An 18195-nucleotide genomic window follows, 5' to 3' on the forward strand; every position below is an offset into this window, starting at 1 on the left:
TTTTTCTGTTCAATACAACTATTGTTTTGGATAGTACTATCCACCTTATTCCTGGGGGTGCTGCTGTAGAAATGATTATGGATGCAACTTGCTAGTGGTTTTTGTTTCCCATACTGGTTTATTTGAAAGTTTATTGTTTTCTTTTCTAAACGTTGATCAGCTCCCGTAGCATTTAATAATGTCCTTGCGCAGCTAGGGATCATGTTACGCTGTTCGCAGTTGTACTAACAACTAGACAAAGTTAAATCTGCCATTAAAACAGCAATGTTTTGAATACGCACTCTGGACTAAGAGTTTCCACTGCCGACCGAGAGATGAGGAACCCAGAAGGATGTGGCTGTAAAACTCAACTTGGAAAACAAAAAAAAGCACACGGAGGAACGCCGGGCAAACCATCGGATGCTAAAGAGGATTAACCAGCAGTGTCACGAGAACAACAGGTATGATTTCAACATGTATTACCCTTTTCTGAACAGTTAAGTATAACGTGCATTTGGATTGCTGGTCAGTATGAACCTAAAAATGCCATAATTTCAGTACAGCCATAAAATGTTCAATGATGTTTTAATCTTAATCTGAATTTAGTAGCTGTTATTACAGTAGTGTTCAGAATAATAGTAGTGCTATGTGACTAAAAAGATTAATCCAGGTTTTGAGTATATTTCTTATTGTTACATGGGAAACAAGGTACCAGTAGATTCTCACAAATCCAACAAGACCAAGCATTCATGATATGCACACTCTTAAGGCTATGAAATTGGGCTATTAGTAAAAAAAAAGTAGAAAACGGGGTGTTCACAATAATAGTAGTGCGACATTCAGTCAGTGAGTTCGTCAATTTTTGTGGAACAAACAGGTGTGAATCAGGTGTCCCCTATTTAAGGATGAAGCCAGCACCTGTTGAACATGCTTTTCTCTTTGAAAGCCTGAGGAAAATGGGACGTTCAAGACATTGTTCAGAAGAACAGCGTAGTTTGATTAAAACGTTGGTTGGAGACAGCAAAACTTATACGAGGGCTGTCAATAAAGTATAGGTCCTTTTTATTTTTTTCAAAAACTATATGGATTTCATTCATATGTTTTTACGTCAGACATGCTTGAACCCTCGTGCGCATGCGTGAGTTTTTCCACGCCTGTCGGTGACGTCATTCCCCTGTGAGCACTCCTTGTGGGAGGAGTCATCCAGCCCCTCGTCAGAATTCCTTTGTCTGAGAAGTTGCTGAGAGACTGGCGCTTTGTTTGATCAAAATTTTTTCTAAACCTGTGAGACACATCGAAGTGGACACGGTTCGAAAAATTAAGCTGGTTTTCGGTGAAAATTTTAACGGCTGATGAGAGATTTTGAGGTGATACTGTCGCTTTGAGGACTTCCCACGGAGTGAGACGTCGTGCAGCACTCCCAGGCGCCTTCGTCAGCCTGTTTCAAGCTGAAAACCTCCATATTTCAGGTTCTATTGATCCAGGACGTCGTGAGAGAACAGAGAAGTTTCAGAAGAAGTCGGTTTCAGCATTTTATCCGGATATTCCACTGTTAAAGGAGATTTTTTTAATGAAAGACGTGCGGACGGGTCCGCGCGTCGGGACGCAGCTGGCGCGGTGCGGCGGCACAGGAAAAACACCTCCGTGTTGATAACCATTTGTAAAATCCAGGCAGCTTTTGATGGCTTTCAGTGGAGTGAGTATATGAGAAACTGTTTAACAGCTGGACATGTTCCAACTTGTCCTTAAGGCTTCCAACGGAGGTGTTTTTCCTGTGGCGGAGCATCACGGCGGCTGCGAGCCGATGCTGCAATCCGCCCGCACGTCTTTCATTAAAAAAATCTCCTTTAACAGTGGAATATCCGGATAAAATGATGAAACCGACTTCTTCTGAAACTTCTCTGGTCTCTCACGACGTCCTGGATCAATAGAGCCTGAAATGTGGAGGCTTTCAGCTTGAAACAGGCTGACGACAGCGCCTGAGAGCGCTGCGCGACGTCTTGCACCATGGGAAGTCCTTAAAGCGACAGTATCACCTCAAAATCTCTCATCAGCTGTTAAAATTTTCACCGAAAACCAGCTTAATTTTTCAAACCGTGTCCACTTTGATGTGTCTCACAGGTTTAGAAAAAATTTTGATCAAACAAAGCGCCAGTCTCTCAGCAACTTCTCAGACAAAGGAATTCCGACGAGGGGCTGGACGACTCCTCCCACAAGGAGTGCTCAAAGGCAAATGACGTCACCGACAGGCGTGGAAAAACTCACGCATGCGCACGAGGGTTCAAGCATGTCTGACGTAAAAACATATGAATGAAATCCATATAGTTTTTGAAAAAAATAAAAAGGACCTATACTTTATTGACAGACCTCGTACACAGGTGCAAAAAATTATAGGCTGTTCATCTACAATGATCTCCAATGCTTTAAAATGTACAAAAAAAACAGAGACGTGTGGAAGAAAACGGAAAACAACCATCAAAATGGATAGAAGAATAACCAGAAAGGCAAAGGCTCACCCATTGATCAGCTCCAGGATGATCAAAGACAGTCTGGAGTTACCTGTAAGTGCTGTGACAGTTAGAAGATGCCTGTGTGAAGCTAATTTATTTGCAAGAATCCCCGCAAAGTCCCTCTGTTACATAAAAGACGTGTAGAAGAGGTTACATTTTGCCAAAGAACTGGCCTAAAGAGAAATGGAGGAATATTTTGTGGACTGATGAGAGTAAAATTGTTCTTTTTGGGTCCAAGGGCCGCAGACAGTTTGTGAGATGACCCCCAAACTCTGAATTCAAGCCACAGTTCACAGTGAAGACAGTGAAGCATGGTGCTGCAAGCATCATGATATGGGCATGTTTCTCCTACTATGGTGTTGGGTCTATATATTGCATACCAGGTATCATGGATCAGTTTGGATATGTCAGAATACTTGAAGAGGTCATGTTGCCTTATGTTGAAGAGGACATGCCCTTGAAATGGGTGCTTCAACAAAACAATAACCCCAAGCACACTAGTAAACGAGCAAAATCTTGGTTCCAAACCAACAAAATTAATGCCTCGCAGATGCGAAGAAATCATGAAAAACTGTGGTTATACAACTAAATACTAGTTTAGTGATTCACAGGATTGCTAAAAAAGCAGTTTGAACATAATACTTTTGAGTTTGTAGTGTCAACAGCAGATGCTACTATTATTGCGAACACCCCCTTTTCTACTTTTTTACTAATAGCCCAATTTCATAGCCGTAAGAGTGTGAATATCATGAATGCTTGGTCTTGTTGGATTTGTGAGAATCTACTGAATCTACTGGTACCTTGTTTCCCATGTAACAATAAGAAATATACTCAAAACCTGGATTAATCTTTTTAGTCACATACACCGCTGGACTGATAGTATTGCACACCGGGCATTTGCCCGCTGGCCTGATGGCCCACTGGCCTGCGGATTTTTTTTTTTTTATGAAGTAAAGCGAGCTGTGAGCTTTTCATCCGCGTTTTGTTTTTTTTTGTATCAGCTACGACTCGTCCTCACCTCTTAAAGCGCGGTGATAACAGCACACCTGCACTGAGCTTTACAAAGACATTTTTATGCTTTTTTCCTCCTTTATTTAGAGCTGAGCTGAGCCGCTCCGTATCTGCACGTTAAAACAGCTGATCCTCCGTGACGTCGCGTCAACAACTAACACTATTTTCCACTCAAATGCACCTAAACTCTCTTTCTGGGGAGCGCATGATGTGAAAACACAATAAAACTTTCTGACCTGTAAATCTGGTCCTGTTTTCTAATAAATGTTATCCATTCTTTGTGCTCAAACGCCAAAGCAGGGGAGAATCCAGATGGAATGGGGGTGTGGGGCAAGGATGTCCCCCCCTCACAACACCCCTAGATTAAAGGTCCAGTTTTGAAGCCTTTTTTACTACACCTACTAATACTACTTAAAATAATAATAATTTTGACAAGTAAAATGTTTAGAGATAATTTAAATGTTAGAAAAATGTTAGAAAGAACTTAATAGTTACATTTATTAACAATGTATGTTAGAAATTACAAGTTTTACTGTTACAGTGCTGTCAACAGTTAAATATGAGGTCAAGAAAGAGGTCTTTATTTTACTTTTTATAAAACAAGTATATATTTTCATTGAAGTCAAGAAAGGGTGACTATAAAGTGAGGCGGGGACCACTACGGCCATGACGGTAAGTGAAGGTTAACTTCAGCTATTAATTGATGAACAGCAACCTAACTTGTTCATAAATCAGACATCTGTGTGTGAGAGAGACATTCTGATCTTCTGGTCTGAAGTAAAGTGCTGTCTAACTGGGTCACTCAGATATGAATTAAGGTTGGATATTATTTCTGTTCATGCTAACTCTGCCAGTCACGTAACCTAGCCTAGCAATGTAACCTGTGCAAATGGTGTGCATGGCTAGCTACCATGCTGTCGCCGCCAGGTTGTTTATTTATTCTATTTGTGTGACGGTCGTGCGTCGGTCATACGAAATATGCTGTTTTGCACAGTCTGTGGTGCGGTGGCGTGGTATAACGGTGTCCCTGTCTAAAATGTATTTTCCCAAATCCTGGCATAATTTCACATACCTAACATTTTACTTTAAATTGAGAGTCATTCTCTAAGTTGATTAGCAACACAAATTGGTAATAAAAGAAATCCTTGATGTTACTTGTAGCTTGTAGTGAAATAGACAACTGTCCATCTTGTGGCCTTTTTGTGTATTGCAGTTTCAAAAGTTCAACCTTTGTATCCAGTCATTTCTTGCTTTATATAATGAATTGTATCACACAAGTAATGATATATTATTTATAGTATAGCCTACAGTATTTCTATAACAAATGTTTTTATATAATTTCTATTTCTAAATTTAAGTAACAAGGCTGAATGAAATGATGGCTTATGTGACCTACTGTCAATAGATCGTACTTTTGATAAGCCTATGATAACTGTATTTCGGGAGAACTTTTCATAATGCTTCTTATAGTGTTAAAATGTATGTGTCTCCTGGTGTACATTGATCGGTTAAGGGACCAAAAAAAAAAAAAACCACACTGTCACAGCAGGCTTAATTTTTTTCCCCTTCGATACCTGGTGGTGGCCTGGTCTTGGTTAAAAAAGGCCGGCCTGAAAAATTTCCCCAGTCCAGCCCTGGTCACATAGCACTACTGTTATTCTGAACACTACTGTATGTACCAGATTTTGTGTTGGTTTCTGGAGCACAGAGGTGATGCTGTTACCAGCGGGAAGTAGTGGGGTTGATAGAATGTTAATGGTGTCATACAAGTGTTGTAATGAAAACCCCAAAGCATCACTTCTTGATAATCATGTCCTGTATTGCTGCCCTCAGATGAACAAGATGAGCTGGATCAGGGTGAGGAGCTGTGTGCAACAGCTCAGTCATTCTGTCATACCAAGGGATGGAGGATCACACCTGTTCAAAAGGGCCCACCATCACATATGAAATACATCCACCAGCACCAGGACCACCACACCCTGCAGCTGACTGCATCTTAGAGAGTGATGCAGACTCCCGCCTGTATGCAGGGATTCCACTCACAGAATTTCATACACTTGTAGCCTGCCTACAACCATTTGTCTCAGCTTCACCTTCAGTGCCAGTTGTGGACCAAATTCTAATGACTTTGATGAAACTAAGACAAAACTTTGTCATGGCTGATTTAGCACACTGATTTAAAATATCACCAGGTCAGGTCAGCAGGACTGTGGGGATGTGGGTAGACATTATGTGTGAACACATGAAGGATCTCATTGTGTGGTTGCCTCATGAAACAATCAAAGCAACATTACCAAAAGCTTTTGAAGAACACTTTGCGAACACACCGTGTAACTGACTGCACAGAGTTTTACAAAAAGCAAAAAACCTAGATTCAATAAGTGAGTCACACAGTCACTGTTATACAAATAACACAGTTAAGTATTTAGTGGCTGTTTCCTCTCTGGAATAATCATGTTTATTTCTGACACATATAGTGTAAAATTCAGTGACAGTTACATAACACAGATGTTTTTTTGTTTTAATTTGGAACATATATTGAAAATGTATTGAAAACACAGTTTTCCTGATCACTATATATAAATAATCAACTGAAAGTGTCTTATTTCCATCCTTCATTATTTTCCTTCATGCAGTGCTCTTTTGTTGTCTGTAAAACCTGCTTACTCTATTTATGATAAACTATTTATTTAAGATATTCAGATATTTGGGGCAGAGTAGAACCTTCTTTGCAACAAATTCATCCACTAATGCTGGAAGCAGATGTGAAAATTAGAAATTCTGGATGTGTTTCATGTGTCTGTAAAGACTCTGTCAAATGAAATGTCCAACTCCAGGTGCTCAGTTGGTGTCCAGATAACCAGCTGCAGGCACATCAGTGGACCTGGAGGGGTGTAAAATAAAATATAAAAATACGGCTTAGAGTTTATTTTAATGAAGGCTCACATGTATTATGTCACATTAGTTCATACATTATGATTAACTGAAGTTACCCACATGGAGATTTGTCTTGACCTCTGATGCATGAACACCTGCTGTCTGTATTTCACCTGATGCTGAAACTCAAACTAGGCTACGTGAGCAGGGACTTTAAGGCTTTTGCTGGACTCTACATCTGCCTTAAGGTAAAGAAGCTGTGTCCCAAGTCCTCTTTTAACAGAAAGGGACCAAGCTTATTACTGTGCAGGTACTGATACGCCTCAGAGCTTTAACGATTGTTCATTGCCTCCCCGTCTGAAGTGAGAGTTAAGAAAGTAGCTAAAATGCTACCATATGTCATCTTAGGTCACTTCTTCATGTCGTCCTCCCACCTCTCTCTGTAGGCAACAGGATTGTGATGTCTTGTTTGAGCTGTGACAGTTTGTGTTCCCACATGGTTTATGTCTCTAACCCTCATAGAAACTGGATTAGCGTGAACAGTTAGCATGTAAACAAACACAAACAAACGCGTGAAACCCATAATTCACGCAAGGCCTCATGGGGGCTCGGAATGATAAGGTGGATAGAGCAGGATTATTGAACTCATTCCAGAAAGGACTGAGAGGGTGCAGGTCTTCTTTGCAACCACCCACTGAACCAGATGATTTATTTCACTGATTAACATCACTTTGAGCAGATGGAAACAGTTAATTAAAAAAGTTAATTTAAGAAAAAAAATTTAGTTTTATTTATGGAATGATATGTTGGTTTAAAGTCTGAATGCACAAGTCAAAAAGTTTTAATTGCTAAATTGTCTGCTTTTTGTGAGCAAGCAGGAGAAATTTCTGGGATTGTTCCAACATTGTAACATTCCAACAGCACGAAGCTCGGCATTTTGAAGCATGTAATGCACCCCACTCACTCACTTATGGTGTTATGTTGTTCCATAATTTAGACAAAAAAAAAAAAAAACAGTCACTTATGGACATAATTTTAACAAGCTCTAAGAAACTACATCTTCACCACAGCAGTAGGATAAAAATTGCAATCTGTAGAATAAGGACACATTTGTTTTTTGGTACATTTTACCCAGAATGCATTGCACTGGAGCAACTTGAAGTGGTGACCAGTGATTGTTCATCTTTTGGTGCATGCACATTGGTATGCTAATTGTGTGAATGACATAGTGGATACTGACTTTCTGATTGGCTGAGAAATTTACTACTGGAGATATCCTACGAAAAATATTCCCACTGTCTGTATACTGCTGACTTCCAGGTTTGACTACGTCACATTCATACTAGAGGTGGGCGGATCAATCCTAATATCGATAATATCGATACCAATGCTGGTATTGATATTGAACGATCCTCTTGTAAAAAGATCAATACTCAAGCTTTTTTTCTCTCCCACATGCACTGACTGCTGCGCACGCAGATTCATCAAAGTCTACTCTCTGTAAGAGCAGTGCTGCGCTGTGTCACACAACATGGAGCAGCGCACCCTTGTATTGTGGTTTGTCAGCCCTCTACCTCAGGAGATTTTGTCTTAAGTTGTGCTGAGTGATTTTTTTTTTAAACAAAAATGTTGATTGTGATAATAAAGTATTTTGTTGTCACGTACAATGTTTGGCGAAATTCTATCCTAGGTCTTTTGGATCCTTTGCATCTATGAAGCTTAAATATGAAAAAGTATTGGTATCGATATCAGCGATACTGGGCCAGTATTTACTTGGTATCAGATCAATACCAAAATTCCCGGTATCGCCCACCTCTTATTCATACCCGCTACAGAAAATGAATATGCTGTGTGGGAGGGGTTAATGAGTGTAGTCATCTGTGGTTGGCTGCCAGCATGTGACCGTAGACCCTACCTCTTTCCCACTGCATGCTGGGATGTGCTGTGACCCCTTAAAGAAAAAAAATGGATTAGTGAAAGATTTTAACATTTGTTTAAAAAAAAGGACAACAGCAGCATGTACTTTGTTTTTAAAAACATTTGTAGAATTAGAAGCATTCTGTGTTTTTGTTAGTGATCACATCTTTTTATCAAAAATGATACAAAACATTTGCCATCAAACACAGTTTAGAGTCGTTCCCCAAAATATGAAACAATAAAATTCACATTTAAAAAATCATGTTGGCTGGTTTTTATCACATCTGTAAATCGTGCACTAAATAATATCCTGTTTAGGTGCAGAGGTCAAAGGTTAAGCTCAGGATACACTTAGGCTCATATGTATTTGTATATGGACAAGGTTATTCTTTTAGGCAAAATGTTAAAGATGAAAACAAATATAATATATATAATATATTTAGTTTATGTGTCAGACACGGCTCAGTTTGTTTGTTTATTTGTTTCAGAGTCTTCCGACGCAGGCGGAGACCTCGCAGCTCTCTGGCTCGTCTGCTGAGCAACGTGACCGAAAGCTGCCAGTCGTGGCTGGACAGGAAAGTCTTCAGAGGTGTGTTCAGGATCAGTGAGGTCCAGAACCAGGACTGGATCGGGACCAGCCAGGATGATGAGCCGTCATGGGCCGGAGTCGGCGGCAGCTTCACGTACGGTGTGTGTGTGTGTGTGTGTGTGTGTGTAAAACACCGTCTTGATTAGTGAAGATCTGTTTGAGTCCAAATGTTTTAAATGACAGTTTAAAAGATGAAGAACATCAAGTTACAAAAAAAAATACAAATACAGCAAGTCAATACTTTGAACAAACTGAGAACTATCTGCACTTTTCAGTAGATTTAAATAAGATATTTTAATACATTTTCTATATTATTATTATTATTATTACTATTACAAACGTTGTTGATGTTGTTTGGCCCTCCAGATGTGTGCGATGCCGGTGTCACTGACCAAACAGTACCCCCCTAAAAATCTGTCCGCACTGCCTTCATTGCGCATGCGTCATTTTGGCACATCAGTAGCAATTCACGGAGTATCACCTTGTTTCTGCTTCAAACTGCCTCCAGTCATCATCTATCTCAGCGACAGATATCTGAAGCTTTTGTTCAACAATCATTTCCACATGAATTCAGCATTACTTCCTAATAAAAGACGGGAGAGCGATCAGAGCGCCACAGCAGCACGTCTGAGTCCGACTCTCTAAGTCTGACTGTTTACACCCAAACCTCTTACATCACCAGGAGTTCAACAATTAATTCAACAAAGAATTCAAACAATATTCATGTACACATAGAGATGATTTGGCAGGTAAATTGATTTGTAGGTTGAATTATTTGTTGAAATCCCGTCATCGAACATGTCTGGAGGGTCTGAGTAACTCAGAGTGCATCAGTGTACTTCTTGTACTTTTTAAGCACTGAGATTTTTGCTGTTGCATTATTTTTTTATTGCAATATTTAGTGGATCAGTACCTTTACAGACCAGAATTTCTTTAAAAAAAATACCAGATGGGTTGTTTATTTATTTGTCTTGTTGGTAGATTATTGATTGATTGGCTTTGCTCAGAATGTAAATGAGCCCACCCACCACTTTAATCATACCTTAGATCTTGTTCTGACGTATGGTATGGAAATTGAAGACTTAACAGTATTCCGTGAAAACCCCCTTCTGTCTGATCATTTCTTAATAACATTTACATTTACTCTGATGGACTACCCAGTAGTGGGGAATAAGTTTCATTACAGTAGAAGTCTTTCAGAAAGCGCTGTAACTAGGTTTAAGGATATGATTCCTTCTTTATGTTCTCCAATGCCATATACCAACACAGGGCAGCGTAGCTACCTAAACTCTGTGAGTGAGATAGATTATCTCGTCGATAGTTTTATATCCTCATTGAGGACAACTTTGGATGCTGTAGCTCCTCTGAAAAAGAGAGCCTTAAATTAGAAGTGCCTGACTCCGTGGTATAACTCACAAACTCACAGCTTAAAGCAGATAACCCGTAAGTTGGAGAGGAAATGGCGTCTCACTAATTTAGAAGATCTTCACTTAGCCTGGAAAAAGAGTCTGTTGCTCTATAAAAAAAGCCCTCCGTAAAGCTAGGACATCTTACTACTCATCACTAATTGAAGAAAATAAGAACAACCCCAGGTTTCTTTTCAGCACTGTAGCCAGGCTGACAAAGAGTCAGAGCTCTATTGAGCTGAGTATTCCATTAACTTTAACTAGTAATGACTTCATGACTTTCTTTGCTAATAAAATTTTAACTATTAGAGAAAAAATTACTCATAACCATCCCAAAGACATATCGTTCTTTTTGACTGCTTTCAGTGATGCCGGTATTTGGTTAGACTCTTTCTCTCCGATTGTTCTGTCTGAGTTATTTTCATTAGTTACTTCCTCCAAACCATCAACATGTCTATTAGACCCCATTCCTACCAGGCTGCTCAAGGAAGCCCTACGATTAATTAATGCTTCGATCTTAAATATGATCAATCTGTCTTTATTAGTTGGCTATGTACCACAGGCTTTTAAGGTGGCAGTAATTAAACCATTACTTAAAAAGCCATCACTTGACCCAGCTATCTTAGCTAATTATAGGCCAATCTCCAACCTTCCTTTTCTCTCAAAAATTCTTGAAAGGGTAGTTGTAAAACAGCTAACTGATCATCTGCAGAGGAATGGTCTATTTGAAGAGTTTCAGTCAGGGTTTAGAATTCATCATAGTACAGAAACAGCATTAAATGATCTTCTTATGGCCTCAGACAGTGGACTCATCTCTTCTTCTTCATTGGCTTCCTGTTAATTCTAGAATAGAATTTAAAATTCTTCTTCTTACTTATAAGGTTTTGAATAATCAGGTCCCATCTTATCTTAGGGACCTCGTAGTACCATATTACCCCAATAGAGCGCTTCGCTCTCAGACTGCAGGCTTACTTGTAGTTCCTAGGGTTTGTAAGAGTAGAATGGGAGGCAGAGCCTTCAGCTTTCAGGCTCCTCTCCTGTGGAACCAGCTCCCAATTCAGATCAGGGAGACAGACACCCTCTCTACTTTTAAGATTAGGCTTAAAACTTCCTTTTTGCTAAAGCTTATAGTTAGGGCTGGATCAGGTGACCCTGAACCATCCCTTAGTTATGCTGCTATAGACGTAGACTGCTGGGGGGTTCCCATGATGCACTGTTTCTTTTTCTTTTTGCTCTGTATGCACCACTCTGCATTTAATCATTAGTGATCGATCTCTGCTCCCCTCCACAGCATGTCTTTTTCCTGGTTCTCTCCCTCAGCCCCAACCAGTCCCAGCAGAAGACTGCCCCTCCCTGAGCCTGGTTCTGCTGGAGGTTTCTTCCTGTTAAAAGGGAGTTTTTCCTTCCCACTGTAGCCAAGTGCTTGCTCACAGGGGGTCGTTTTGACCGTTGGGGTTTTACATAATTATTGTATGGCCTTGCCTTACAATATAAAGCGCCTTGGGGCAACTGTTTGTTGTGATTTGGCGCTATATAAAAAAAAATTGATTGATTGATTGATCTCTGTGCTTGTTCTGTTAGACCTCAGTGCTGCTTTTGATACTGTTGACCATAAAATTTTATTACAGAGATTAGAGCATGCCATAGGTATTAAAGGCACTGCGCTGCAGTGGTTTGAATCATATTTATCTAATAGATTACAATTTGTTCATGTAAATGGGGAATCTTCTTCACAGACTAAGGTTAATTATGGAGTTCCACAAGGTTCTGTGCTAGGACCAATTTTATTCACTTTATACATGCTTCCCTTAGGCAGTATTATTAGACAGCATTGCTTAAATTTTCATTGTTACGCAGATGATACTCAGCTTTATCTATCCATGACGCCAGAGGACACACACCAATTAGCTGAACTGCAGGATTGTCTTACAGACATAAAGACATGGATGACCTCTAATTTCCTGCTTTTAAACTCAGATAAATCTGAAGTTATTGTACTTGGCCCCACAAATCTTAGAAACATGGTGTCTAACCAGATCCTTACTCTGGATGGCATTACCCTGACCTCTAGTAATACTGTGAGAAATCTTGGAGTCATTTTTGATCAGGATATGTCATTCAATGCGCATATTAAACAAATATGTAGGACTGCTTTTTTGCATTTGCGCAATATCTCTAAAATTAGAAAGGCCTTGTCTCAGAGTGATGCTGAAAAACTAATTCATGCATTTATTTCCTCTAGACTGGACTATTGTAATTCATTATTATCAGGTTGTCCTAAAAGTTCCCTGAAAAGCCTTCAGTTAATTCAAAATGCTGCAGCTAGAGTACTGACAGGGACTAGAAGGAGAGAGCATATCTCATCCATATTGGCCTCTCTTCATTGGCTTCCTGTTAATTCTAGAATAGAATTTAAAATTCTTCTTCTTACTTATAAGGTTTTGAATAATCAGGTCCCATCTTATCTTAGGGACCTCACAGTACCATATCACCCCAATAGAGTGCTTCGCTCTCAGACTGCAGGCTTACTTGTAGTTCCTAGGGTTTGTAAGAGTAGAATGGGAGGCAGAGCCTTCAGCTTTCAGGCTCCTCTCCTCTGGAACCAGCTCCCAATTCGGATCAGGGAGACAGACACCCTCTCTACTTTTAAGATTAGGCTTAAAACTTTCCTTTTTGCTAAAGCTTATAGTTAGGGCTGGATCAAATCAAATCAAATCAATTTTATTTATATAGCGCCAAATCACAACAAACAGTTGCCCCAAGGCGCTTTATATTGCAAGGCAAAGCCATACAATAATTACGGAAAAACCCCAACTGTCAAAACGACCCCCTGTGAGCAAGCACTTGCGACAGTGGGAAGGACAAACTCCCTTTTAACAGGAAGAACCTCCAGCAGAACCAGGCTCAGGGAGGGGCAGTCTTCTGCCGGGACTGGTTGGGGCTGAGGGGAGAGAATCAGGAAAAAGACATGCTGTGGAAGAGAGCAGGTGACCCTGAACCTTCCCTTAGTTATGCTGCTATAGACTTAGACTGCTGGGGGGTTCCCATGATGCACTGAGTGTTTCTTTCTCTTTTTGCTCTGTATGCACCACTCTGCATTTAATCATTAGTGATTGATCTCTGCTCCCCTCCACAGCATGTCTTTTTCCTGGTTCTCTCCCTCAGCCCCAACCAGTCCCAGCAGAAGACTGCCCCTCCCTGAGCCTGGTTCTGCTGGAGGTTTCTTCCTGTTAAAAGGGAGTTTTTCCTTCCCACTGTCGCCAAGTGCTTGCTCACAGGGGGTCGTTTTGACAGTTGGGGTTTTTCTGTAATTATTGTATGGCCTTGCCTTGCAATGTAAAGCGCCTTGGGGCAACTGTTTGTTGTGATTTGGCGCTATATAAATGAAATTGATTTGATTTGATTGTTTATTCTGTTCCTTTCTGTAACATTTGTGTATTAAGCTGTTCAAACATTCTAATGTGCAGTTTAAAAGAGATTTGAGTTTTGAGATTAATTCTGTGGGCGGTGCTACAGAGGGGAGGGGGTCACAAATTCATTTTGAATTCTTATATTGCAGTTTGTCAGCATACAGGTCGGTGATACATCAAAGTTTACAGCATCTAAGACGTTTCTTCAATTGCTGGTTTGATTTTCAGATCATACCGAGCTGCCTACGCCTCCTGACAAACAGACTCCGCCTCCAAAGATTATCCAAGAAGACATTTGCTCTGAGATCTGTCAATCAAAGGAGGAGTTCACTGAATCACTGGGCGGCCTCTCAGAAGTCCCGCCCCCCACAGTCTTCTACACCAGTAGCTGCTGTTGCCCGACGACACCTGAGCTGAGAGGTGAGGTTGTTTTGGCGATGAGCCTGAGGTGCACCCAACTTAATATGACTGCTCCTAAAACACAGGAGACTCTGCATTGTGTTTAACTGTCAACAATCAAAAATACAATTTATAACAAATAATAACAAAAACTGTACAAATATTGGTAGACACGTTAAATATAAAACAAACTCATCATGAAGGCGGTGCTACACTGTGGACAGGACGCCAGTCTGTCGCATGGCCACATACAGACAAACACGTTCACACGAACACCTACGACCAATCCACCGAACCTGCATGTCCTTTGGATGTGGGAGGAAGCCGGAGCACCCAGAGGGAACCCACACGAACACTGGGAGAACATGCAAACTCCACACAGAAGGGTCCCGGCCCACATCCTTCATGCTGCGAGGCAACAGTGCTAACCACTGAGCCACAGTGCTGCCCAGGATTTGGGTCATTTCTTCAAAGTTATAGATTTGCTGGGGTGGTGGCCAAGTGGTGCACTTGGTTTCAGTGCAGAAGGTTGCCGGTTCAAGCATTGCCCCTGCCCTCTCCATGTAATGTGAAGTTGTGTCAGGATCAGGAAGAGCATCCAGAATCAAACTTATGTCAGAGTGAAAACAAAGGAGCAGCCAAGGGGACTTGCTGTTGAAGTTCTAGATTTGTTTCAATTAAAAATAAATGTTACTTTTAGGCATCATCGTCAACGCCACAGTGAAAACGTTGATCATGACAACAAAGAACTCAACAGATTTGTATGAAAATAATAGAGGACCAAGCATCGAACCCCGAGGGGCACCATGAATTTCATTCTCTTTACCTTGATTTGTTTTTTTGTGTTGTTTTTTTTTTCCCCAGGATTAGCTGTGGTGAAGGTCCTTCTCCTTTTCAGCTTCACTATCTTCATTTTTGCCACCCTGTACTCCAGGTAACAAATTTACTCCCACGTCGTTCATCCTGATGACGGGATGAAGAGTAACAATATACTAAAAACCTGTGTGCAGTGCTATGACTTTCATATTCACAATGGTGAAGAATGAATGAATTTATTCGGCACACACAGATCCAAAACAACAAAAAAAACATACAAAGAAAGAAAATAATCCAACAATGCACCCGAAAGGGTGTTGGCAGAAGCAAAAGCTTGTAAATGCCTACCCCTTTAACCAAAAATAAAAATTATACATATGTATGTAAAATTATACAGCTACCCATGATAACTAATACAAAGTATAAACTGGTCCCTGAACTAAATGAGGTAGCATATAAATATATAAAATTTCAGTGAAGTGTGACCAAAACTCAGTGAGAACAGCAATTTTGATGGTTATAATTATGTAAATGATGAACTTATGATTTAAACAGTTGTTTCAGCTGACTGTTACAACATGAATCTGTAAAGGAATAAAGTAAAGTTACACTCCACAAATGTTTAAGACTGAAAAAAACCCCATTACTACTGTTGTGTAATTAGCTATTAACTGTTACTAATCATTGATTGGTTTATCGTGATGTCAACTTATGCAGTGCTATTTTTTTTGGAGCATTCCATGATCCGATCCCAGATAAGAGGTTGAAGATGTATGTACGTATGTTTGTGGAGCATCTAGTGGTCACTGGATGAACTGCAGCTGAAACCAGCCACAGACATTATGCTAAATAGAGTGAATTTATATCGCGCTTTTCCATCAGATGCGGACGCTCAAAGCGCATCACAATGATTTGATCACAAAGTCACTATAACCGAAACCATGTGATTGTGAATTCACTGCATCGAGCCACAGATTTGTCCGATATTCAAAGTGGTAGTAATGCCTTGTTATTTTGGTTGCAGGTGCTTGATGTGGGGCGCAACTATAGCATCGACTGTGTTCATAATCATCACGGCGTTTATGTGTAAGTATCACGCAGTAAGACTGTAATATACTCCACAGGAAATGATTGCATATCACAGTCTTGTTATTAATTATCACTTTTTTTTTCAATTTAAAACCTTTTGAGAAAATCAGCTGTTTTAGGGTAATCAGTAGAAGGGTACATGACATCCTGCAGAGACCGCCACATTAAAAGTCTCAGTGGCATTCTGTGTTCTTTCAGATTTGATGAAGTCGGGACCGATGGGCGAGTGGCGTCAGGCAAAGACTGAGGTAAGTCTGAAATTTAGTTCGTGACGTCAATCTGCAGCAAAGAAAATACCCGCTAACCTTTTTCTCTCTGTGTTACAGGACATCAAGTCGAGGAATGAGTGAAGGAAAAGCACAGCGGTCACACAGCTATCAAACGTTTTACGCTTCACTTTGGCAGTGTCATGGAATGCGCCTGCTGACATGGCTGTGATATTATTTGTCCTGACAGGAATTAGACTGTTGATGTACTAACACGAATTAGCAACTTCGCTAACCTATGAAATTGGGATTGTATTTCCCAGAGTGTAGGCAAAGTTGCCTACATTCCTTTTTCCATTTGTTTTCTCATCAGGCTACATCACCATCTGCAGGTGGATACAGTTTATTTATGGGACTGAAACTGCGACATCACATTTACTTGTGTTTAATGTATTTCAACAGTACAACACCTGCATCAGCCACCGTAGCAGTTATGATATCTTGCAGGGAAGTTTTCGATCTGGTGGACTGACATCCCTTCTTGTCCAATACGAGAAAATCGTCCTATTTCCCTGTGGGCTATACAATAGCCCCTGGTGGTGTGACTGCAGCTCACCACTTCCGTAACAATTTGACGGTGATTTTTGTATGATTCAGAAGCTACTTTACCGTTTGTGTTTTGGGCGGGCTCAGACAGTGAAGTAGGGGGCAGTCTAATCGCTCTAATCAAGTATCAACTTCTACTCAAAATTCAGTCAGTTTGGGAAATTTAGAATTTTTTTTTAGATTGCATCTTTTGTTGTGTTGGCGCAATGCGGAATGTTTTAGAAAATGTTCCATTTTAATTACTTAAAAAAAAAAAAATGAAGAAAAAAAAAATCATCCATATATAATGAGATGAAGTCCGGGTAAGCGGGGAATTCCTCTTTGGGTGGCCTGGTAGAGCCTTGGTCTCAAGTGCAAGTGATCTGGTGTTCGAACCCCACTGTGGCCACAATGATTGTCATCTGGTCACACATATGTTTGTTTTTTTTTTAAATTAAGTTGATAATGTTACGTTAGAATGAACAATAAAGTTTTCACATTACGAATTTGAGATTAAAAAGATTTAACAACACATAGCAACGAACAAATATTCAATTATTGTAGAATTAAAATTAAAATAAAGAATAAAATAATAAACGGGATCATTGCTATCAATCACGATTTATCATTTTTTCTTCTGAAAAAAAAAAAAAGTTAAACTCAGTTCAGGTTTAAGTCGCTTTAAATTAAGACATATGACATATTAAAGACATATTAGACATATTAAACTGGTTTCACTGTTGTGTAAACCAAATTAAACCGGTGGGAACCAGTTGAGTAACTCTGTGAAGGGTCAAAGGTGAACTTTGTGTCCAGTGTAAATCAGGAAATTATGAGTCACCTGATTTATTTCATATTTTGTCAATTTTAGTTACTTTGTGTGTGTATATTTAAAAATTATCAAAAGTAAACTCACTTGTTTTTATTTCAGAAAATATCAATTTTTACGTTTAATTCACTTTTCTCAATAAATTCAGAGCTGCAGCGATCACAACTAAAAATAAATGTTTTATTTAAAATTTTTCTTAGTTCCAGAAACTTAAGTTGATGGTGAGCTGCAGCTCTGCAGGACTCACCTGTAGATATGAAAAAAAGAGATTTATTTAAAATGTAAAATGTGATACACTTATTGCAAGTTTGCACTCTGTTTTTTTAGACTGGTTTTGACATTTTGAAAACTACAAATGGTTTTGAAGCACTATGAAATTGTTTAATAAAAGCACTAATTGTTTTTGTGCTCCAGGACTGTCACATCCCAATGACAATGCAGAAAGCTGCAGAAATGGTCTGAGATTCTGACTGAACCTGCTCATTTTGTATGATTGGAAAAGTGTCAAAATAAACTTTAAATGAGACTGATTTGGAAATTATTCAGCGTTCTGAATGGTACTAAATGTCTTT

General features: G+C 39.7%; 1 protein-coding gene across 1 annotated transcript in view; it reads left to right on the plus strand.

The window, feature by feature from the left end:
* The window catches only part of tmem71 (transmembrane protein 71), a 37734-nt gene extending 19585 nt beyond the window's left edge, over positions 1 to 18149 (plus strand). The window contains exons 5-10 of the mRNA XM_034183482.1: positions 8783 to 8982; positions 13928 to 14119; positions 14963 to 15032; positions 15939 to 16000; positions 16202 to 16251; positions 16330 to 18149. Of these exons, the coding sequence (XP_034039373.1) occupies positions 8783 to 8982; positions 13928 to 14119; positions 14963 to 15032; positions 15939 to 16000; positions 16202 to 16251; positions 16330 to 16353 (598 nt within the window). The 3' untranslated portion in view covers positions 16354 to 18149. The remainder of the gene's footprint in view (positions 1 to 8782; positions 8983 to 13927; positions 14120 to 14962; positions 15033 to 15938; positions 16001 to 16201; positions 16252 to 16329) is intronic.
* Positions 18150 to 18195: the final 46 nt, after the last annotated feature.

This window comes from Thalassophryne amazonica, chromosome 12, assembly GCF_902500255.1.
Source record: "Thalassophryne amazonica chromosome 12, fThaAma1.1, whole genome shotgun sequence".
NCBI classification, from domain to species: domain Eukaryota; kingdom Metazoa; phylum Chordata; class Actinopteri; order Batrachoidiformes; family Batrachoididae; genus Thalassophryne; species Thalassophryne amazonica.